Source organism: Calonectris borealis, chromosome 8, assembly GCF_964195595.1.
Source record: "Calonectris borealis chromosome 8, bCalBor7.hap1.2, whole genome shotgun sequence".
Classification (NCBI taxonomy): Eukaryota; Metazoa; Chordata; class Aves; order Procellariiformes; family Procellariidae; genus Calonectris; species Calonectris borealis.
This window is the reverse complement of record NC_134319.1, coordinates 31,431,936-31,454,186: the sequence shown is the minus strand read 5'-3', so window position 1 is coordinate 31,454,186 and position 22,251 is coordinate 31,431,936. Positions and strand designations below refer to the sequence as shown.

At 57.5% G+C, this 22,251-nt stretch overlaps 1 protein-coding gene across 1 annotated transcript in view; it reads left to right on the top strand.

Annotated features, from left to right (window-relative positions):
- Positions 1 to 20,621, top strand: part of CACNA1E (calcium voltage-gated channel subunit alpha1 E) — a 95,629-nt gene extending 75,008 nt beyond the window's left edge. The window contains exons 35-47 of the mRNA XM_075156803.1: positions 1,967 to 2,058; positions 2,507 to 2,672; positions 2,859 to 2,986; positions 10,291 to 10,387; positions 12,114 to 12,219; positions 13,367 to 13,474; positions 14,014 to 14,114; positions 14,412 to 14,518; positions 15,162 to 15,270; positions 16,586 to 16,714; positions 18,201 to 18,381; positions 18,493 to 18,686; positions 19,829 to 20,621. Of these exons, the coding sequence (XP_075012904.1) occupies positions 1,967 to 2,058; positions 2,507 to 2,672; positions 2,859 to 2,986; positions 10,291 to 10,387; positions 12,114 to 12,219; positions 13,367 to 13,474; positions 14,014 to 14,114; positions 14,412 to 14,518; positions 15,162 to 15,270; positions 16,586 to 16,714; positions 18,201 to 18,381; positions 18,493 to 18,686; positions 19,829 to 20,368 (2,058 nt within the window). The 3' untranslated portion in view covers positions 20,369 to 20,621. The remainder of the gene's footprint in view (positions 1 to 1,966; positions 2,059 to 2,506; positions 2,673 to 2,858; positions 2,987 to 10,290; positions 10,388 to 12,113; positions 12,220 to 13,366; positions 13,475 to 14,013; positions 14,115 to 14,411; positions 14,519 to 15,161; positions 15,271 to 16,585; positions 16,715 to 18,200; positions 18,382 to 18,492; positions 18,687 to 19,828) is intronic.
- The last annotated feature ends 1,630 nt before the right edge of the window (positions 20,622 to 22,251 follow it).

Sequence of the window (22,251 nt, the reverse complement as noted above, 5' to 3'; positions counted from 1 at the left end):
CGGTGTGCATCCCTCTGGCGCAGACAGGCTGGACCAGCATGTCCTCAGCATTACGCACAGCAGCCAGCCCTGTGCCTGCCTGTCATTGCTTCACTCGGTCACGGTGTCTGGGAAGGTCCTGAGGGTGGAACAGCTTGTTTGGGAGCTGCAGAGCCACATGCCCTGGGGGAGCTGCCACGGGCTTGTTCAGTCAAGCTCCACAGCTGCCTTCCAACTTGTACCCTTGGAGATGCAGCCTTGGGGACTCAGCTGGGTGTCCTGTGTGGCAGCTGCTTTCAAATTGCCACCCCTTCATTTAGAAATTATCTCCAACTCCCTAGCAGCCCCCAGAGATTGATTTCATGCCTGAGGGAGCTGGTGAGCAGCCTTCTGCCTTTCCCATCCAAACGGCTGGATCACGGCAGTGATCCCTGCAGCCCGCCGTCCACCTTGTCCCTCTGCAGAGGGTTTCTGTTGTAGCCCAAGTAGATGGTCGGCTTGGGCTCTCGTGCTTCAGGACCTGCGATGACCTACCAGATGGTGGCAGGTCTGCAGAGCATGGGAAGACATGAGCTTTCCAGGTGCCAGCTGGTAAATAAGAAGCACGTGAGCTAAAACCCTCAGCTCCACGCGTGCCGCGGGGCTGGCTCGGTTCTGCGGTGACTAAATCCCACGCTGAAGATCTGACAAAGCATCTTCGACGACGAACGCTCGGGATCTGGAGCCGCCCGATGAGCGAGCCGCCGCAGTACCCAGCGCCATTGCCAGACGTGCGCTGCCAGGACGGGCAGATTTTGGGGAGGCAGCGGGCAGCGTGGTGGCCTCCTGCTTGGGCTGCTTGGCAGAGCTGGTGTTGAGTGTCTTCCACCCCCTTTCTCCCACCCCGAGAGTCGCGTGGCTGGTTTTGGCCACTCTGTCCTACACATCTCTGCGCCGGCTCCAGGTGTTCTCCGCGCTAAACAGCCGCCATCTGACTCAGCCCCCCTCCCTGCTGTGTGGTAGTATTTGATTTATTTTATTTTTTTTTTAACACCATTGTGAACAAATCCCCAAGCAGTAAAGTCTGTGGGCGTTATTTGAGCAAAATAGCTGGAGGCAGAAAATATTCTACAATTACACATTCCAAAAAACCTGTACAGGGAAAAAAATACTCTGCAGTTAGTGTATTTTTAGGTTCGCGGAAAGTGGAATAAATATTTAACAGTAATAACAGCACATTTTTCCTATTTCAGGCATTTTACGAATGTTCATTATGTCCTACCGCGGCCTCGGCTGTGGGTCATTATAGGATATTGTCCACGTTTGGGGCTTTGTTGCCTCTTTTGGCCCTGGGGATGGTAGTCCCCGGTGTCTGGCTGTCCGTGGTCGGTTAGCAGTCAGTCTGTCCCTCCCTCACCGAGCCCTTCCCCACCCTGTTTGCAAACCCCGGCATCACAGACCGTTTCCCCACAACAGAAAAGCTCCTGGGAGTTTCCAGGACCCAGGTGACCCAGCACCCACCCAGGGTAGTGCGACTCGTTCCTGCGCCTCCAGCGCGCTGGGGACCGCTGGGTGCCATACGGTGCTCGGATGCTACCCGTAGCACAGCAGAGGGATGGATGTGGAGTGGTTGGATTCGGTTGATCCCGGGTCCTCCATGCTCCTGTTTCCATGGCAGCTTGGCCTCTTGCAGCCTTTGCCGCCCACCGCAAATCCCTGCCGAGGAGAGGAGGTTTCCTTCCCCGATGGCTGCTCGGCGCCAACTCCTTGGCGTCCTGGCTGTGGACCGGCGTGCGTTTTCTGGGGGGCTTTTCCATGGGGGATTGCACAGAGAGGGTGGATGTCGGCTGCTTTGGGGACCAGCTGCGCTGAGGGTGATGGACCTGGGGTGGGGATCAGTCCCCGCAGCACAGGGGTGTGTGCCTGTGAGCCAAGGTGAACGTGCAGCCGCTTCCCTGGCCGATGAGCTCTTGCCTGAATAACTGAGCCCTTTTTCTCCCTCCCGTAGGTTTTTGGCAATATCAAACTAGATGAGGAAAGCCACATTAACCGGCACAACAACTTCCGCAGCTTCCTGGGCTCCCTCATGCTCCTCTTCAGGTAAGCAACCACAGAAAACTCCTTTAGCGGTGTTTTTGGGTGCAGGCGTGCCAGGAGCTGGGCTGAGCAGGTTCTTGCCATAGGCTGTTTGGTGGAGGTCAGCTTTTGGTGCTAGAGAGCAGCTGGGCGACACATGGCCACAGGAGCTCAGGAATTCCCTTTTTTTTCCCACCCTGCCCCAAAAAGGATGGCTGTCTCCCAGCTCTTTGGACGGGCTGGCTGGGGAGAGTTGGCCCCACGTGCCAGGAGCTACCCCCTGGCATGGCTGCGCTCACGTGGGTCCAGCTTGGTTGCTGCTGACCCAGTGCCTTGCTCCTCTGCACACCGGAGATGTGCTTAATTTGGGTAGGGGGTTGCAAAGCTTCTTGCGAGGCTTCTCCTGGGGGCATCTGCCGCGGCTCCATCCCGTGCCACCGCGAGCTGCTGAGCATGGTTGCGTTGGGCGCAGGAGTGCCACAGGAGAGGCATGGCAGGAGATCATGCTGTCCTGCCTGGAGGGCAAAGGCTGCGAGCCGGATACGACGGCGACCTCCGGGCAGAACGAGAATGAGCGCTGCGGCACCGACCTGGCCTACGTTTACTTCGTTTCCTTCATCTTCTTCTGCTCTTTCCTGGTGAGTTCCTCCCCCCTGAGAGCCCTGGGGGTCCCTCTCATCAGCCCCCCAACCTGCACACCCACCATAGGGTCATCTGCCATCTTCCATCTTCCCACGGTTACCTTTCCTTCTCTCTCTCCCTTCCCTTCTCTGCTCCCTCTCCTCCCACTTTCCTCTCTCTCTGCCTTTTTCCCTTTCACTTAGATGCTCAACCTGTTCGTGGCGGTCATCATGGACAATTTTGAATACCTGACTCGGGATTCCTCCATCCTGGGACCTCACCATCTAGATGAGTTTGTCCGGATCTGGGCAGAGTATGACAGAGCAGCGTGGTATGTAGCCAGCTCCTTCTCTCCCGAGCAGCTTCTCAGAGCTGGCGTCTCTGTGTTCTGCTATTGGAAACCGGCTGCGATGCCTGGGACGGTCAGGGAAGGGCTGCTCTCGCTTGCAGTCCTTACAAGGGCAGCAGCAGGTTCCTACAATGCCTGGTGGCACAGGAGTCTTGGGCGATGTTCATGGTTTGCCATGGTGTTTATCCTGAGTGCTGGAGGTTCCTGCTCTTCCTCTCCTCCCTGGCCAGCGGGCACGTCCCTCTCAGCCTCCTTCCCTGTCCCCGTGCACCAGCTGGGTGTCTCTACCCTGAGAACGGCTCCATCGCCTGGTCCCCAGCACCCACAGCTGCCCATCAGAGCAGGGCTGAGCGTGTCTCTGTGGGGAGATGCTGGGGGTCTGCTGGGCTCCTGCCAAGTCACCTATGGAGGACGTTGTCTGGAGCGTGTTTGATGGGCTTGGGGAATTGTGTTCCTATGCTGGCCAGCCCGCTCACCCCTCTAGAGACGGGAAGACTTTGTTTCCTGCACTCATGCCTTTGCTGATGAGGACCCCAGCGAACAGGGCTCCCACTTGCGGGCAGCAGCCTGTTCCCAGCAATGGGATGGGTTCACAGTGGCCATATATACCCTGGGTGGCCGGGCTCTGGCTCTGCTCCTGCTGCTGCTGCAGAGGAGCTGCTCTCCGCCACCCCTCCCAGCATGGTCTGGAGCATCCCTAGGGCAGCGTGGAGCCCTTGGCGGCTCTGGGAGCGTGTTTGCCCTCCACTCATTCCCAGCTCCATGTGTGGCCCCTTCCTCCCTTCCCCAGCCCAGGGACAGCCTCTTTGGAGCCATGACCCACTACCATTGTGCTGGGGAGCGTGGGCGATCTTAGCTCCAGAGCCCTTGGCAGCCACACGCGCTCCCTTTGGAGACTCTTCACCTCCATTGCTAATGTCCTGCCCTTCTAGAGACCAGCTCCAGCCAAGGTGTTTTTTTATGCCTAATATCATCAGCTCCTGGCATAGTTTCCTCCACTGTTTCTGTCCAACCCTGTGTAGCTCAGTGCTGGCCAGGTTCCTCCTCGCATGGCCTCCTCCAGCACCCTTGCTGCTATGCAAGGCTCCCGTGAGCAGGTGGGTTTGCTTGTTAGTGGGCGAATGTGCCTTGTGCAAGGGGAAGAGGTCAGCATGGGTGAGCAAGATGTCCTGATGGACAACTAGAGAAAGGAGAGGAGGTGAGAGCAGTGAAACCCCCAGCTGTTCGGTGTGGGGCTTCTCACCCGTGGCTTTTGGGAAGGATTTCTTCGCATCAGGCACTTCATTCACTCTCGCCCCCCATGATGGTGGCCTGGGTCTCCAGGACAGTCACTGAAAAAGTGTCTGAGCTGTCCTATCCATGCCATGCACCCCTCTGATTTCTGAGCAAGCCGTGCTCTTTCGTCATGATGTGTAGCCAGTGGTTAGGGGACGTGCACAGGAGCTGGTGGTGCGGGGCCCGTAGGGGCAGCCCTGGCCCCTGTTGCTGGGTGAGGAACGGGTGAGTACATCCGAACGGGTCCCACCATCCGAGTGGAGCAGCAGTTCGGCATCCTGACACCGACACCATCACATGAAGGTCTTGCAGGGAGATTGCCCAACACCAGGGGGGCTCAGGGATGGGTTTTGCCCAGCAATGCTCTGGCCAGCGATGGAGAGCGGATGGGAAAAGAGGAAGGAGAAACCAGAGGCAAAGGCACCGGGTAGGACGGTAATGCTGATCTTTGCCTTCTCATGCGGTTTCCCTCCAAGCTTGTCTAAGGATGCCCAGGAGGCTGCAGCACGCTGCACCTCAGCACTTCCACCCCACACGGTCCTGCTTCCCGAAGGGCTCTGCTCTGGAGCGGAGCGAGGAGCTCAGCATCCGATGGTCCCTGCACCCTCTCCTGCCAGCTCTCTGCCTCCATGGCTTTGTTATTTCAACCGGTGCAGGAGGGATATGGGCCATATCCTGTGATGACTGCACCCGGGTCAGGGGAGATGTGCTTCTGTGGGCGAGAAGGGGTGTGTGTATGGGAGGTTTTGCTTCTAATAATGTGTACCCTTGGCAGAGCGTGGTCTGGTGGTCAGAGCACAGAACTGGACTGCGAGAGACCTAGATGCTAGTGCCAAAGCCACCGGTCACCAGCTGGTCACATTATCTCTCCCGTCTCAGGTTCCCCAGATATTGGAGATACAAGTGACTCAGCTGCCAACCACCCTGTGAGGACCAGAGAGTTGGCTGTGCAAGGGCAGACTCTCTGGTGGTGTGATGGGACACAACTCCATCAAAAGGACTCGTGCTGGCTAGAACCCGACCAAGCTGCAGTCTCACCCCCTCTAAAATCCCAGCCCTCTTCCACCAGGCGTAGGCATCCAGGGGCACGATGAGGAAGGGTGATGGGGTGGTGTTCACCGCCAAAACTGTCCTTCTGCAGGGTCAAGATGGGTCAGTGTGAGGAGGTATGAGCTGACTTGCGGTGGAGAAGGCAGTAGCTGATGCTCACAGCTTTCCCCTCTCTGGGTCTGACAGAGCCAGAAGGAGAAGAGCTGGGCACTCCCGGGGGTCTTGCCCCACAGATGGCCCCAGCATCCTCCCATTGAGCTCTCCATCCTCCCCTCCACCCTCTCAGTGTCCTATTAACCCACCTGTGCTTCCTTTGCAGCGGCAGGATCTCGTATAAGGATATGTACAAATTAGTACGGGTGATCTCGCCTCCTCTGGGCCTAGGAGAGAACTGCCCCTACAGGGTGGCGTGCAAGGTTTGCCTCCCAGTCCTCCGCCACAACCTGGCCACGGGACGCACCATCCACCCCTCCTTCCCCCCCTGCTCCACCGCCACCGCGCCTCCCGAGGGAACCCTGACGTTGCTTTCCTTCGAGTTTAAAGAGGTCCGCGGCCTCCCAGAGCCAGCAGCTGTCCTCCTCGAGGGGAGGCATGAGTGGGGCCAGGGGGGGCTCAGAGCCTCCCGGGGTGGGTTTCGACAAATTGCGTCCCCCAGCCAGCCCCTCGCTCCGGCTCTGTCGACGCAGAGAGCCCCCGAAGGGTGGCAGGCCAAATGCCACCGTCCCTGCTTGGCTTCTCAAAGTGCCCTCACACGGGAGCAGGAGGTTTTTGGGGGTTCAGATGTGGTTTACTCCTGGGGAGGGAAGGGGGAGCAAAGGCAGGAGGATGTTGGGGACTTTGCCATTGTTTTGGAAAGTGAGGACTGGGGGGAGGACGGGGAAGCCCCTAACTTTGGGGGATGCCATGCTATGCCCAACAGACCCTTCTGCAAGTGTGGCACTCAGAGGACATACGACCACCTCTCTGGGGAGCTAGTCTTGCCCTTGGCTTGCCGGACCTTCTGGGAGGAGGTGACACCTGGGCACATCTCTGGAGCTCAACAGCTCCTCTCCCTCTGCTTGAGCCGAGCTCCCAGCTGCTGGCCGTGAGTCCACGGCAGCAGTTTGGCCTCCTTGTGTCTCTCTGACTTGCATGTTTTTTAAAAATCTCATTTGGGGTGACAGTTGAGCAAAATCCTGCACCTGCCATCTTCTCCAAAGTGCCACGACACCCATGCCTGTGTTCATGGCCCAAAAGGAGGAACCACAGAGCTCGCTCTTCCCTCTGCATCCCTCGCAGCATCTGAGAAGATGTACGAGGGAAGCTCAGATACCCCCAGCCTGTGATCTTGGCTCTGCAGGGGAAGAGGGTTCCTCGGTGTGGTGTGTTGTAGCCACCGCTTCCTCCCTGCCGCATCAGAAATGTTTCTTCCAGCCAGCATCCCTGGAGTGGGTCTGTCACCCTCCACAGCTGGTCATGGGGATGATGCACACATTTGAAATCTTGAAGTAGACCACCAGAAGTAAAGCAGAGCAAGCGAGACAAGACCTGGACTCTTGGTCATCTCATTTATGAAGCGGTGTTTAGGGATAGGAGATTTCTTGCAGAATCTCAGATGGCTCATCCATTCAAGGAGGGGCTCCTTGTGGTCTCTCCACTCTTCTCTGTTGCATCCCTGGCAAAGGATGGCAGCTTTGCCGAGGACACTTGCTCAGGTCCCTGCAGACAAAAGACACCTTCAGGAGGAATTCGTAGCCTTTCTCATTTGACATCAGGGCTTCACTGGCAAACGCTGCTCTCTTAAGCTGGATCACCTGGTGCTCAGAAGGGTACCTGTAATGCTTCCTGGGAAGAGGGAGCTCTGCAGCAGTCTGGGCTTTCTGCTGACTCTGCGGGTTGGACAGAGCAGTGAAGGTGGATAAACTCAAGGGGAGGTGGGGACAGAGACAGAGAGACCAGCTTCTGCTGTCATGTGAGGGAGACGATCCCCATCTCTTCCTTGTGTTACCTCGGTCTCCTCCGCCCTGTGCATGGGGTATTTCAAGGACATGAGAGATTTTCAGGGATTCCGACTGCCCTGGAACAATTCCCAAGAGGCAATTGATGAAGAAAGAAAACTCACGTGGTCGTTGCATCTTGCCACCATGGTTCAGATCCCAAAATGCCAACCCAACTTGCTCACCTTTCAGTTTGGTGAGCCTGCCCTGCACATCACAGTGCACAGGTTCCTCTTCCTGGAGCCCGCACCCCTATCCTGCCAGGCAATGTGACAACGATGACTTGCAGAAACAACCACCAACATGTTTATGGAGTGGTGGATGGCCTGCTCTGAAAGAGATTGTTCTTGGGCAAGTTCAGGATGCAGCATAGTGGTGCAGCATGGTATGGAAGCATACCCACTAGGCCATCCGCAGGTGGGCTAACAAAGGGGCATTGATGCAGGAAGACTTCCCATGGAAGACCAGCACGCTCTGTCCTTTTGCTGGGGAGAGCAGGTCTTGTAATCAAATCTTGCTGGAACTGTATCCTGGCAGTCAGTGCTGCTCCTTGGGGCCATCTCTACATTTCTTCACCCCCTCTGCTTCTAGCAGTCATGCAAAAGTGAGCCAAGGCATCACTTTTGTCCCCTAAAAGTAGCTCTTGAGATGGTCATGGGTCAGGTGAATGTTCCACAGACATTCATGTCACTGTGGACATCTCCTATTCCTGAACCTAGTCTTGCATCACTTGCTATTCTGGTGCTCTGCTTCGAACAGCCTGGTACGGCACAGTAGTTATTTCCTAACCACAGGAGGACAGATGTCCCCCAGATTTCCCCCTCCATCACTCACAGGGTTCTCTCAGAGCACCAGGACCAAGCCATTAGTGCCTGGCAGTTTTACAGGCCACCCTGTGCCATAGCCACAGGGCACAACTCCATCCAGGACAGATGGCCAGCTCTCCCATCAAGGATGCACCCATGCTGGGACCAGCTCTTGGGAGCCATCCTGTTGAGGTGGATGTCATTCCACGTGCCTTCCTGTGCTTCACTCCGTGGGGATGTGGTTTCTGGGCACTGCTGTGCTGCTCAAAACGCTTTAAGATCTCTGCTCTGAGAAGCAGCAGAGTATGCAGCCTGTCTGTGAGAACAGGTAGTGTGGTCCTTCTTCGTCACTGATGCAAACTCTTCCTTTCATGGGAATCCATTCTTCCTTCATTGTGCAGAGAATGTCAGTATGAAAGACAGTGTCTGATGTGTGCTGGGTACACTAAAATCCCCCCTGCCAAGAAGGATGGGTAGAAGATCACTGTCTTGCTTCCTTTTTGCACAAAGTTCTTGAGCATGAAAATTTTGAAGTCATATTCTCCTCTTAAGACACCTCAAGTCAGCGCACATCGAGGTCTGCCAAGGTGCTGCTTTACAGACTCCTGGGCTTGGATATTTCCTCTTGATCATCCCACTTAGTAGTCTCCAATGTTGTTATCAATCCTCTTTCCAACTCGTTTAGTTGTGTCAGGTCTCAAAGGGGATGGCTTGCCCAGCCTGTTCTGTGCCTGCACCCCAAACAGCTCCCACATCACCATCCCTAGGTCACATCCAAAATATCAGGACTAATCTTGGTGGGGGCCTCTTTGGCCAGGGGGCTGCTTCCAAACCAGCCGGTACCCCTGAGGAGATATCTTCTTCTCCCCTTTTCATACTGCTTTCAGCACATGGGTAGGGAATTGGCCAGGATCCCACGGGGAGTGCTTAATTTTTTGGCAGTGCCCTCTGTCCCAGGCCACCCCAGCTGAGACGGGTTCCTCTCCAGCAGCATCCTCCCAGCCCAGCTGTAAGGGTCGATGCTGTTGCTGTTGCCCTTGCCCATTAACCATCCTGAACGTTGCAGTGCAGGTCGGAAGCCTGGCACGAGGGGAAGAAGAAGTGGCCGAGCCCAGGATCCCTGGGAGATGTACTTCAGCGGCCTCCTGGATGTGCAGAGAGAGGGAGGCACAACCCAAATATCTCAGCCTGGCAGAGGGCTCAAGGCGTCATCGGGTGGCCCCATTTTGGTAGCGTTCCTCACCGCAGCGCAACCCTAGGCAGGTCCCCGCAGAGCAGAGGAGCGCGAGGTGGGGGTCCGTCCTAGCTGCTTCCCTTGGGAAACCCAAACGAACCCCGATGTTGGAAGGCCCGAACAGCTGCCTCTGCTGAGACTCTTTAAACTCCAACCTGGTGGAACTTGCAGCCGCATGTGGGAGAGAGCCAGGGCGGGAGCATGGCATGTACAACTTTTCCTCCCGGTTTTGTTTTTTCAGCCAATTCAGCATGCCTTTTGCACTGGTGCATGGTGGGAAAGCGGTCCATCCGCAGAGCCAGACGGAAGCAACTGGGCATCTTCCTTTGACAAGTGACCCTGGCCCACTGCCTTCTATGCAAGATGCTGCCTCCCAATTGCATAGACCTTATGAGCTGGGGATACACAGCCTTCCGGCTATGGGTTAGGTGGCGATGCAAAGCAATACCCAGGCCCCCCCCCGGGAGGGAAGACGCTACGGAGGCCACAGAGCACTGTGGTGCAAACCACCGTTATCTCAAATAACCCATGGCTTGAGTGCCGTGTATCTGATTTATACCACTCGCACACAGCCCTGGAACCTGTGGGACAAGTTGGGGGCTGCTGGAGGGCTTTAGGGAAGGGCTTGAGACCAGAGAAGGACTCCCAGACTCCTAGTGAGGCAGGCGCTTGAGGCCAGCAGCAGAGAGGAGAGGGGTGAGTTGCTTTCTGCCAGCATTCCTGGGTCTGTGTGAGCAGTGCTATAAATCCACATCAGGACAGTCTCTCATGTATGATTTGCCTTGATTAACGGGTTTCCTGTTCTTTTCCTGTTTGTCCGTTTGTGTTTTTTTTTTTTTCTCTCCTGTTTTCCTGTACTATTTTTGTTTGTACGTTTTTCTGCTCTCTGGGAATGCCTCCTCTCTCTCTGCATCTCCCTCCCTCCCCTTCCCCCTTCATGAGCAGTGGCCGAATCCATTACACTGAGATGTATGAAATGCTGACTCTTATGTCACCACCGCTAGGCCTCGGCAAGAGATGTCCTTCCAAAGTGGCCTATAAGGTAGATCAACCCTTCCTTCTACGGGGGTTAGAGCCGAGCAGGAGCCGGGGCTCAAGGGAGCTGCGGGAGGTGGGGCTGGGGGGAGCCGGGGAGGCGTTGGGGGCATCCAACACGTGTTTAGCTCACTCCTGGGGAGCCCGGTGTGTTCAGAAGAGTCCTGGCCACGCTGGCTGGTCTCCACTGCCCACGCACGTGATGCTGCCGTGGCCACTCGCAAGCCCGAGGAGCTCTGGGGTGGAAGACCCCAGTGGAAGAGGAAGGGCAGGATCAGCGATAGTGTGGAAGTGGGAGGGTTGGAGAAGATGAGGTGAGGAGCAACCCCGTAGCACAGTTGGGAGGGTGGGACGTCCCCAGGAGCTCACTGGCTCGTCTCCTGGGCTTGGAACCACCTTTGTCCCAGCCAGCGCAGAAACAGGGCTAAAGCCCATGGAGATGGGAAGCAGGTGGGCAGCAAGGACATATCCTGAAGGAGAGGTTCTGCAGTGCATGAGGAGCCAGGCGCATCGGCACGAGCTATCCCAAGGATGGCTTGTGCAAAGCAAAGCCAGGTGCCTTCAAGAAGCAGCTCTGAGTTGTACCTTCTAGCTCCTCCTGGAGCAGTGGCCGGCAGCCAGCTCACGGCACAGGTACAGCGTGCTCCCGGCTGCGTAGGCATGGAGCAGGAGCACGGGAAGCCCTGAAGAACATGGGGTGGGAGCTGCTAGGGCAGAACCCGGAGCTACAGAGCAATATGTTATCCAAGTCTGGAGCAAACTGAAGCTTTCCTTGGCCACGGGCTGCTGCCTGTGGCTCTTTCAGCAGCATTCAGGGCTAGTGAAGGGGGGGATTTCTGCACACTTGCAAACATGCTGCCACCCTCTCCAGCTCTCACGTGTTTGTTCACGCATGCATACATCCATCATAGTACTTTTCCAGGAGAAAAAGGGAGGCTTGAAGGCAGGGAAAGGACACGAGAAGTTGGGGAAAAGAAATGGGCAGGGAAGGGATGACCCAAGGTATTCACAAAGCAAAATATACTCTCTGGAAAGTGGATCTGGTCACTTCGGTTTGCACCCCGCCTGCCCAGGGTGGGGAAGGAGCATGGCGTGTCTAACCTGCCTTGGTTGCCCTTCTCTCTTTCCTTCTGCACTTTTTCTACCCCTCCTTCCCTTCCCCACCCTTGGATAATTTGGACCCTGTGCATGTGCTGGCAAACTTCATCTCTGAAAGACGCAAAAAGGGAGCGCCAGGATGTAGCATGCTAGAGGAATCCAGCTGATCTGAAGTCCCTGAAGGTTAGGGACCCTCTTCTCCCCTGCCCCAGGTGGGAAGGGTTGAGAGCCAGAAAGCCGAACCACCCGGGAACGGAAACCTGAGCCCCCTCTCCCCTTCCCGAGCATTCCCCACGCCCGCATCCCTGGCGGATCAAGCGTGTCTTCCCGAAAGTGCCGGGAGGTGCTGTGGCAGCCCCGGTGCCGTGGGGAGGGGGGCTCAGGGGCTGTTCCTGGGGTGCAGGAGGAGCCCTGGAAGGCAGTGAGCCGGTGTCCTGGGGTGGAAGGAGCCGGGGGGTGGCGGGGTGATCCTTGCCCTTCTTTTTTGGCTGTGCTGTTTTGACACTCTTTGTTGCTTTTTATTTTTTAATTTTTTTTTCCCTTTTGTTTAATGTTTAATTTCTTTTCCTCCAGCCTGGTCGATGTGTTTTTCGATATTGTTTTCCGTCCGCTGTTTTCTTCTCTCTCTTGCGCAGAGACTGGTGCTGATGAACATGCCCGTGGCTGAGGACATGACGGTCCATTTTACCTCCACCTTGATGGCGCTGATACGCACGGCCTTGGACATCAAAATTGCCAAAGGTAAGGTCGGTGGAGTAGAGAGGGGACAGAGCCAGGAGGGTTTTGGAGTGACCAGCACTCATCCTTTGGGCAGGCTGAGGACATCACAGCCAAAGTGGGGTTGGCTGTCCAGACCCTGGCATGTGGATGGAAGTGATTACCTTGAACAGGCAAATTTTTGCCGCTCTCTATAGAAAAACTATTTCTTTAGGGAAGAGGTGGCCAGTTTCCCACTAGAAGCTGCTTCTAGAGAGCAGAAACAGCTTGATGTCCACTAGGCAAAGGGGGAAGGAGAGAATTCCCCTTCCTCCCCATGTACAAAACCAAACCAAGGAGGGAAAAGATCACATGTGCTTGACTTCCTAAGGCTGGGGACCAGAAATCTCTCTCTCGGGGAAGATAAAATGTTCAGAGCAGGAAAACCTGCTTTGTTGTTGTTGCTGGAAACACTCTGATTCGTCAGATCAAAAGCTTTCTGCAGAAACGTGGCATTTTCAATAAAATGTCCCCTGGGAACAGCTCAGCTGTTGGAAGAAAACCCAACCCAGGGCAAGATACCAGCAAAAGCCCAGTGCTGAGACAGCTCCTTGGGTTCAAGCCCCTCTAGATAAAGCAGAGATTTGAACCTGGGTCTCCTACAGCTCGGCAGAGTTGCCCTGGGCTCAAGTGTCTCCGGCTGGCGCGTGTTGACAGCTCCCTTTGAGCCTGGGTCTTCCTCAACTCAGCAAATCCCTTCACCGCTGGTCAGAGAGCTCCGCTCTCCTTGCACAGCATCGCCGAGTATTTAAAGATTTCAACCAAGTGGAGTTGCTCTTTCACCAGCACATGATCCGCTCACCAGAAATGAGAAAGTGGGGCAGCAGCAGGTGTGTGTGGGCTGGAGTAGGATTGGAGCCGCAGAGACGGACCCAAGGCGAGCTTGAAGATGGCAGCTTTGAGTGGGAGGGCAGGGGATGGGGAGATGGAGGCGCATATGGAAGGGATGGTAGGAAAGTTTCCCTGTGAGAGCAGGAGACCAGGCTCGCTGATGCAAGATGGCCCTCCCAGCCCAGAGAGAGCTGGGTGCTGCTTGTGAACCTCACTTCAGGATGGGAAAGGGGTGTTTTTAGTTGGACCCTGGTGCTAGATCTTGATGTACGTGGGCCATTTTTTTCCCCCGTGGTTCAAGGTGGTGCAGATTGGCAGCAGTTAGACTCCGAGCTTCAAAAGGAGATCCTGACCATTTGGCCTCACCTGTCCCAGAAGATGCTTGACCTGTTGGTACCCATGCCAAAAAGTGAGTCTCTGGGGGGGCTGTCATCGCTGCCAAGTTTCCATCATACCTGCAGCAGCTTCTTCCTAAAGGGAGGTGGGGACCGGTCAGACCCATCCCCAGCTGGGGGAGGAGTGGGGAAAGGGTTTGTGTTGCTGTAGGCTGGCTTCTGCCCTGCTCTGCCTGACTGCTGGGGAACCCTCTTGAAAAATGCCCGGTTTGCAGTGATCTACTCCTGCCAAATGCAGAGTCTCCTGTAAATCATCTCTGGAGCATATAAGGGCAGGAGGCTGAGCATCACTTGCTCCGTTGCGTATGATGATGTGATGAAGGTGTGTGTCTTGGTGGTTTATGATGATGCGTTCAAGCCATCTCCATCCGTTTTATCTCTACGTGGAGTGTCTGGGTGTCCATCTCTCTTTCGGAGCGGTGAGCAGACTTTGAGGGTCACCAGGGTATCCCACAGCAGGGCTCTTCCCAGGATCCGTGCTGGTGCCTTCAGACCTGCTATTTCTGTTAAGACAAAAGTGTCCCCCACCTTCCTTCCCCTCTTATGCTCTCAGCCTCTGACCTGACTGTTGGCAAAATATATGCAGCCATGATGATCATGGATTACTACAAGCAGAGCAAAGCGAAGAAGCAGCGGCAGCAGCTGGAGGAGCAGGTGAGGCTCAGCGAGGGCGCGCGGTGGGCAGGAGGGGGTTGTTCAGAGCACCCCCGCCGCTTCCTACCACGTCCCGACCAAATGCGCAGCCAGCTGCATGGGATGCAGCTGAGGGATGAGGATGGTGGTACAGGTTGGGCTTTGGCGACTATAAGGCATGCGTACATGCATCCTCGGCCCCCAACAGCAAACATGAGCACGCTGTCGCCTTCCCAAGCGGTGGGGGCTCGCATGGTGAAGCACTGGCCGTTCATCTGTATTTCGTACAGGCTCAGCTTCTTCCTTTCTTCAATACAGAAAAATGCCCCCATGTTCCAGCGCATGGAGCCATCCTCTTTGCCACAGGAAATCATCTCGAACGCGAAGGCTCTGCCTTACCTCCAGCAGGACACCCTCTCGGGCCTGTGAGTATTGCCCTGAGAAGAAGGGAGGTATTCCTGTGGCTTTTCTGTTCCTGCAGCCCTCGTTTTGTTCTCTGGAGCTGGCACTGGGATGCACAGAGGGTTAAAGAGCTGCTGAGAGCAGGAGAAACCCAGTCTAGGGCAAAAAGGTCCCGGCACAAAGCTTTTGCAGGATCCCAGGTAGCTGGTGTGCATCAGCACCACCAACAGCAGCGGAGGTGGCTAAGGGGGATGGCCAGGCGTCTGCATGGATGCTCTTCTTGCAGGACCATCCCAGCACTAAGCTGTCTTACCGAGGAGGGTCTGGGATGGACCTGAACCTGGGGAGCTGTTGAGCAGCAGGTCCCTGGGTGGTGCAGGGTGGGTGGGGGATCCCAGCACCCTGGCTGGTGGGAATGAGATGGTGGGAGTTGCTGGCACTGCACTTGGGATGTCCCCACTGCTGCCGCGGGACCTGGGGCACTGGTGTCCTCTCCTGCCTGGGCACCACTTCAGCTCTCCAAAGAATATGATGTTTGTCCTGGGGGTCTTGACAGCCTTGGGGGGCAAGCACGAGGGCTCCCCAGCTCTGAGCCACTGGAGAGACGATGCCCAGTGATGGCAGCACCCCGCTTGTGGCCTTCCTGAAGCCGGACTGTCTTTGCAGGAGCAGCCGGAGCGGGTTCCCCTCGCTGAGCCCGCTCTCGCCGCAGGAGATCTTCCAGCTGGCATGCATGGATCCGGCCCACGGGCAGTTCCAGGAGCACCAGTCTCTGGTAAAGTCACGCATTGCCCAGCGGGCGCTCGCCTGTGGTCCCAGCAAGGATGCTGGTGGGCACGGGGAGGTGTGGGGCTGCCGGCACGGAGGTGAAGCACCGCTCCCTGCCCCTGTGGCAGCTTCTGGGTCAGGCACGGATCCAGAGCAGGGGACAAATGTCCCCGGGTGTCCCCCAGCTGGGGCTCTGGCCCCTTGCCTCTGTCCGGGCACTGAGGACGCAGCCATCCCTGGACCAGCCCCGGCTGGTGGGGCCAGACAGCGGCAAGTGGTTTTGGGGCGAGAGCTGCGACCGGGGTCTGATGTCCTGCAGTAAAATATCCTTCTCTTCACAGGCTGCTCTTTTTTCCACTGAGCGCTCATTTCAGTGGGTTACCCCGTGCTGAGTGATGGTATCTGATGTTTTCGGATTCATGTTCATTTTGTTGTCAGTGCTGGTGTCCCCAATCCCAAATCAAGCTGTCAAACTGTCTCCAACAGGAGCATACCCCTCCGGCCTCACACACATGCCGGCCGGCAGCAGCAGTGTCTGTCTGTGTGTGTGTGTATATATATATATACATATCTATATATATCTCTCTCCATGTCTGTGTGTGTGCATTCGCGCACCACCCCGACACTTGTCGGATGCAGTGTTGTACCACTGTGCATCTCCAGCCCGGTCCGTGTCCCCGGGGTCTGTGGCACTCTGTGTGACCTGTCTACCGCGCAGGCGGGCGTCCCCTGCCCCGGCCACCCCGACCGTGCCACCGTCCTGCCGGTGGGGAGGTGGCAGATGAGACTCCCCCCTCCCCATAAAGTCACCTTCTAGCAGATCTCCAGGGTCACTCCCTGCCCACCTCCTTGACACCACGTCCTGTACAAAAGAGTCCCCTAAACTGGGAATTAACCAAAGCGCAATGGTGCCGCGGTCGGCATGCTTTCTTTTAACGGGGATGTGGCCAGAAAGCCTTTAAAGCAGGGTCAGAGAGAAAATTCCCTACGCTTGTCCCCTTCTGGCAAAAGGAGGGGGAGTTAAAGCCTGGGCAGTCAGGGCACCCCCAGACCCAGGCAGGGCTTCCACTGCCGCTGGAGAGGTGCAAGGTGAATTGGCCATCAGGCGAGTCTGAAGCACCACATCTGGGCTCACCTGCAATGGATCGGAGATTATTTTTCAGTGGCGACCTGACGGGTGATATGTCTTAGACTCCCTTTTTGGCCCGCTTAAATTCTGCCCCCGGTTGAGGAGCAGGGCTGTCCCCTGCAAACGGGGCAGAAGCAACGCGCTGCCCTGCTCCAACCCCATCCCAAGAGCTTGGCTGTGTGTTTATTTCCAGGAGCCAGAGGTTAGGGAGTTTCAAAGAGTGCAGCCCTCTAACCGTGGCAGCTGCCTTCCCGTGGACACTCAGGACCACGCTGTCTCTGGGAGGGCCTCCTCCATGCCTCGTCTCACTGTGGATCCCCAGGTAAAACCAAGCAAAGCCCCCACGGGTGCCGGGTCCAAGCAAAGCCTACCAGGTAACACTGGGGCTTTTCTCCGCGCTGAGCGAGTCCCACCAGCCTCACGGCTTCCCCAGCGCCCCGATATCAGACCGTCTCCCCATCTTTGGGGTGCTGCACAAGTAGGAGAGCTGCTGTTCCCCTACATGGGGGACAGCGGCAGCAGAGAGCAGCCAAGGGAATCGATCTCCTGGCTCATGTGGGAGGTCCACCCTGGAACAGGGAGGTTGCAGGGTCCCCCCACGGCGGGACACCCCTCCTTTCCTCCAGTCCCGGGTGCTGGCTGAGGTTGGAGGAGTCCCAGCCCGGCTGTCAGATGATCTCCCAGGTGATGAAACACCTTTTCCTTCCTTTCCTATTGTCCTAACGCACATGCTTCTCCGTCTGTCCAGGGGAACCCAGGCCACATCTCACCTCCTCGTTTGTCTGCGGGGTTTCTCTGTTGTTCTGTCTTGTACTCAGCCTCCACCGAGACACAGACGCTCTTATGGGGTTCGGTTTTGCTGTGGAGCCTCTGGGTCTGCTTTCTCACAGAGGTCCTGGTGTCGGTGCTGGTGTGACATGTCGGGGCGTGAAGAGGGAGGGAGGCTTTGCCCTGTGGGCTTTATGGACTATTTGGCAGCAGGGGAGATGATCAAGAGGAGACGATGGGAGCAGAAAGTGTATGGCGCGAAGAGAGGAGACAGGGAGAACGGCCCAAGGCTGCAGAGGCAAAAAGCTGCTAGAATAAAGCAAAGGAAAATATAGAAGGAGGTGATGTTTTCCATAAAACATGCGAGAACACAAGCTAGAAGAAGGGGAGAAGGTAGAAAGGAGAAGCACGGGAGAGAGAAAGGAAAGGAGAGGGAAGATAAAACAACAGCGTGAGCGGGGAGAGAGAGAATGAGTGCAGGGGATGGGGACGCGGGAATAAATGAGGACCAGGGAGGGGTCTGGAAAAGTGGCAGCAGCAGCCGGGAAAACAAACACTGAGCAAGGGGTACTGGAGGATCCCCCCTCTGTCAATGATTTCTTCTTTGATGTTTCTGTTTGCTCCGCTTGACCCTGTTTTCAAGGCAAGAAGGGATGCTGAGACAGCCTGGGGGGGGCAATGGCCTGGTACCCCCCGTGTCCCCACGCCGGGGCGGATGCTGCTGCTCTTCCCCCGCCACGCAGCGCCTTGGCTTGAATCACAGTCGCTGGCTTTGCTTGTGGGGCGCAGCTCCCAGCCGGCTGGGGCCGGGGAGCTCACAAGCACAAAAGCTAAACCCCGCTTTCCTCCTGCCCCTGATTTGTGCAGAGATTATTTGGGGGGGCTGCGCTCAGGCTGGCCACCCCCCGACCCCGAATCTCCCCATCCCGGAGGCCGGTGTGCCAGTGGTAATGGGTGAACTGGTAATTGCTCGACCGCCGTCCCCCTCCCAGCCCCGCGCGGTGCTAACCCCCTCCCCGGCCGGCCGGGGTTGCTTGCAGGTGGTGACGGACACCAGCTCGATGCGGCGATCGTTTTCCACCATCCGGGATAAGCGCACCAACAGCTCCTGGCTGGATGAGTTCTCCATGGAGCGTAGCAGCGACAACACCTACAAGTCCCGCCGGCGCAGCTACCACTCCTCGCTCCAGCTCTCCGCCCGGCGCCTCAACACCGACTCGGGTGAGCAAGGGCGGGTGGCCCCATCCCACACCAATGCCAAAAAAACCCCCAGCCGAGCATCCCCCGCTCCTGGGGAGGGGACGGTGGGGGACTGATGGGGATGTCCTGCAGGCCACCGGTCCGACGGGCATCGCTCGGGCGGCAGGGAGCGGGGTCGATCCAAAGAGCGCAAGCATTTGCTGTCCCCCGATATCTCCCGCTGCAACTCGGAGGAGAGGAGTCCCCAGGCGCACGATGAGTCGCCGGAGCGGCGGCGCGAGTCCCGGTCACCCAGCGAGGGCAGGTCGCAGACACCCAACAGGCAGGTGGGTGACAATAACCCCTTCCTAAGCACAAAGGCAGGCGTAGAAAAAGCTCCTTGCCAAAACCGGGAAGATAAGCCCCAGCTCCTGGCCTGTGTCAGAAATATTGTGGCCAGCAGGAGCAGGGAGGTGGTCGTGCCCCTGTACTCGGCACTGGTGAGGCCACACCTCGAATACTGTGCTCAGTTTTGGGCCCCTCACTACAAGAAGGACATGGAGGTGCTGGAGCGCGTCCAGAGAAGGGCAACGAAGCTGGTGAAGGGCCTGGAGCACAAGTCTGATGAGGAGCGGCTGAGGGAACTGGGGTTGTTTAGTCTGGAGAAGAGGAGGCTGAGGGGAGACCTCATCGCGCTCTGGATGGGGGTCGGTCTCTTCTCCCAAGTAACAAGCGATAGGACAAGAGGAAACGGCCTCAAGTTGTCCCAAGGGAGGTTTAGATTGGATATTAGGAAAAATTTCTTTACTGAAAGAGTGGTCAGGCCTTGGAACAGGCTGCCCAGGGAGGTGGTGGGGTCACCATCCCTGGGGGTATTTAAAAGACGTGTAGATGAGGCGCTTAGGGACATGGTGTAGTGGGCATGGTGGTGTTGGGTTGATGGTTGGACTCGATGATCTTAGAGGTCTTTTCCAACCTTAATGATTCTGTGATTCTATGATTCTCTGCGCCGTCTCTCTTCCCTACGGTGGCATCTCTGTGTCCCCTGTATGCTGAGCAGGCTGGGGCTGCTCAGGCACCCTGCAGAGCATTTGGGGAGAGGAGTGGATCTCCACGCTGATCCTCTCACCACTGTGGCATCCGCTCCCTGCCAAGGTCGAGGTGTCCCAGCTACACAAGCCTGGAGATGCCGATGCTTGAGTGTGCTTGAAGCCCACAGAGATGCTGCCTGTAGAGACCAGCAGCTGGCGAGCCGTTAGCTCTTCCCGCAGCGGGTTTGCGGGTGCTTTTTACTTTTGACCACCAAGAGCAGACACCATCTTCATCCCTGCAACAGACGCCGAGACAGGGATGGGGCAGGCGAGGGCACAGCGGGGCCTTATCCAAGCGGGAGGATGCTCCAGGGAGCCCAGGCTCAGGCTGGGGGGGAGTGGGTGCCCGGCATTGCCCGTCGCCCCTGTATTCCCCCACGTGTCTTGGTGCGTTGCAGGGAACGGGCTCCCTGAGCGAAAGCTCCATCCCCTCCATCTCGGACACCAGCACTCCCCGGCGAGGCCGCCGCCAGCTCCCGCCAGTGCCCCCCAAGCCGCGTCCCCTCCTCTCCTACGCCTCCATGCTGCGGCACGCCGGAGACGCCTCGCCGCCCGCCGAGGAGAGCGAGGGGGGGTCCCCGCTCCTCTCCTCCACCCTGGAGCCCAACGCCGCCGGCCTGACCGAGTCTTCCAGCTCCCCGGCGGGGAAGCAGAGCCGACAGTCCACCCCGCAACGCTACATCTCGGAGCCCTACCTGGCCCTGCACGACGACTCGCACGCCTCAGACTGCGGTGAGGAGGAGACGCTCACCTTCGAGGCGGCCGTCGCCACCAGCCTCGGCCGTTCCAACACCATCGGCTCGGCCCCGCCGCTGCGGCACAGCTGGCAGATGCCCAACGGGCACTACCGGCGGCGGAGGCGAGGAGCAGGGCAGGGCGTGATGTGCGGGGCCAGCATCGACGTGCTCAGCGACACCGAGGAAGACGACAAGTGCTAGAAGCTGCCCCTCGCTCTCCCCGGCCCCGTTTCAGCTCCCCCCCCCCCCAAGCCCCGCCGCCGCCCTGCCCCTCTTCAATGCATGCTCTTCGCCACGCCTGGGAATGAAACAAAACCAAAACCAAATGCAGGGAAAAAGGAGAAAACCAAACTGACCGGAACGGAGGGGAAAAGGAGAAGAAAAAAAAAAAAAAAAAAAAGAAAAAAGAAAAAAGTCTTTGTGCAAAAAAAAAATTAAAATCTGTCGACTTTCATTTATTACTATCACTTTTTTTTTCTGCACAGAGAAGCATTTGATGGGCGGCGGAGCGGCCCGGCCGGGTGCGCGTGCTGGGGGTCGAGTGAGAGCCCCCCCGGCCGCGGCCCTGCTCCCTGCCCCGAGCGGGACCCCCGGCGAGGCTCGTCCTGATGGTTTTCCACTTCCCGAGGCCGGAGAGTCCCAGCGAGGGGGTACCAGGGGCCCCCTTTGCTCTGTCGCTCGGGCTCATGCTGCTGTGGCTTTGAATTTCCCTCCCCGAGGGTCTCATCCAGCCCGGCAAAGGGGCGAGGTGTGATGGCGGGGTGCGGGGGACCGAGGGCTCGGGGTGCACCAGGCAGACCAGAGCAGCTCTGCCTGCCGGGGAGGGGGGCAAAATCGAAGCAAATTGGTTTGTACTGGGGCAGGCGGGAGCAGGGCGGGGGGCTCAGTGCTGCCGAATGTATCCTGTCTCCCTCCGACATATATTTATTTATATACGGAGAACTCTAGGTGTGCCTGTGTGTGTATATACGGTATGTGTGTGTATATATATTTATATGCTGTATATATAAAGATATACACATACATGGATTTGTTTTAGTCATCTGACAATGCTGGGGAGCCCCTTGGGGGTTTAACTGCCCGCACCCCGTTTGGCGGGGGCATGACCAAGCCTCCCCGGGGGGGGCTGCTGCGCACCCGTCGCTGTAGCAGAGCATTGGGAACGTCACCCTGCTCCCCTCGCCCCGTCCCAGATGTTGCCAGCGGTGGGAATCACATTTTCTCCGTTAGAGGTGGCTGCGGCGAGGGGTCTTTGGGCAGCTCTGCTGCCGGCTGCGCCGTGCGGTGCCTGCGGGAGCCGGGTGCCCAAGGGCCGAGGACGGGGCTGTCCCTGGGGCGACGGCTGGCTTGGCGCTGGCGGTGCCGAGGGGGTGATGGCAAACCTCTCAGAGGCCTCTTTGCTGTGTTTTCCCAGGAAAAGAAGATTCCCGCGTCCACAGGGGAGAGAAGATGTTGTGCGTGAGTGACGGTCCCCTAAGATCTGTCCTCTCGGCAGAGGCGCCTGGCTTTGGCACCTTCCCTGCCTCAGTTTCCCCTGCAGTTCGCTCCCAGGGCCTGGCCCCCCCTTCGGAGGGGGGCTGCCATGGGGGTGGCTGGGTTTGCAAACCCCATGGCCTCGGCGTGGGGGCAAGTGGGTGTCCGAGAGCCGGCGGGGCTTTGGGAGAGGAGCATGGTCCGGGGGGCGAGCAGGGTGGCTTGCGTCTCCTGCAAATACTGAAAATGTAGTACAGGGCCATCTTCTAGCACCAGTCATTAATTAATCTGGTAATTATGTGCTGTCAGCTCTAACGATGCACGCGCACCCTCAGCTGTGGGCGCGATGCTTTGCCTGCCAGCCCGGGGGAGATGCTGGTGGCCTTGTGGCGATGGGTGGCTCAGCCTGGCGATCACCGGCGTGTTTCTGCTGTGAGTTGTGTCCGTTGGTCCTGGGGAGCCGGAGGGTGCTGTGCCTTTGGAGCCCCAGGGAAGGGCTTGCTCCATGGGCTGGGGGTCTGGTCGGTGTGGTTGGACCAGGCACAGCCATGCGTTTGGAGATGGGACGTGACCTTCACCCTGCTCTTCTGCTTGCCCATGGCTTCGCTCTG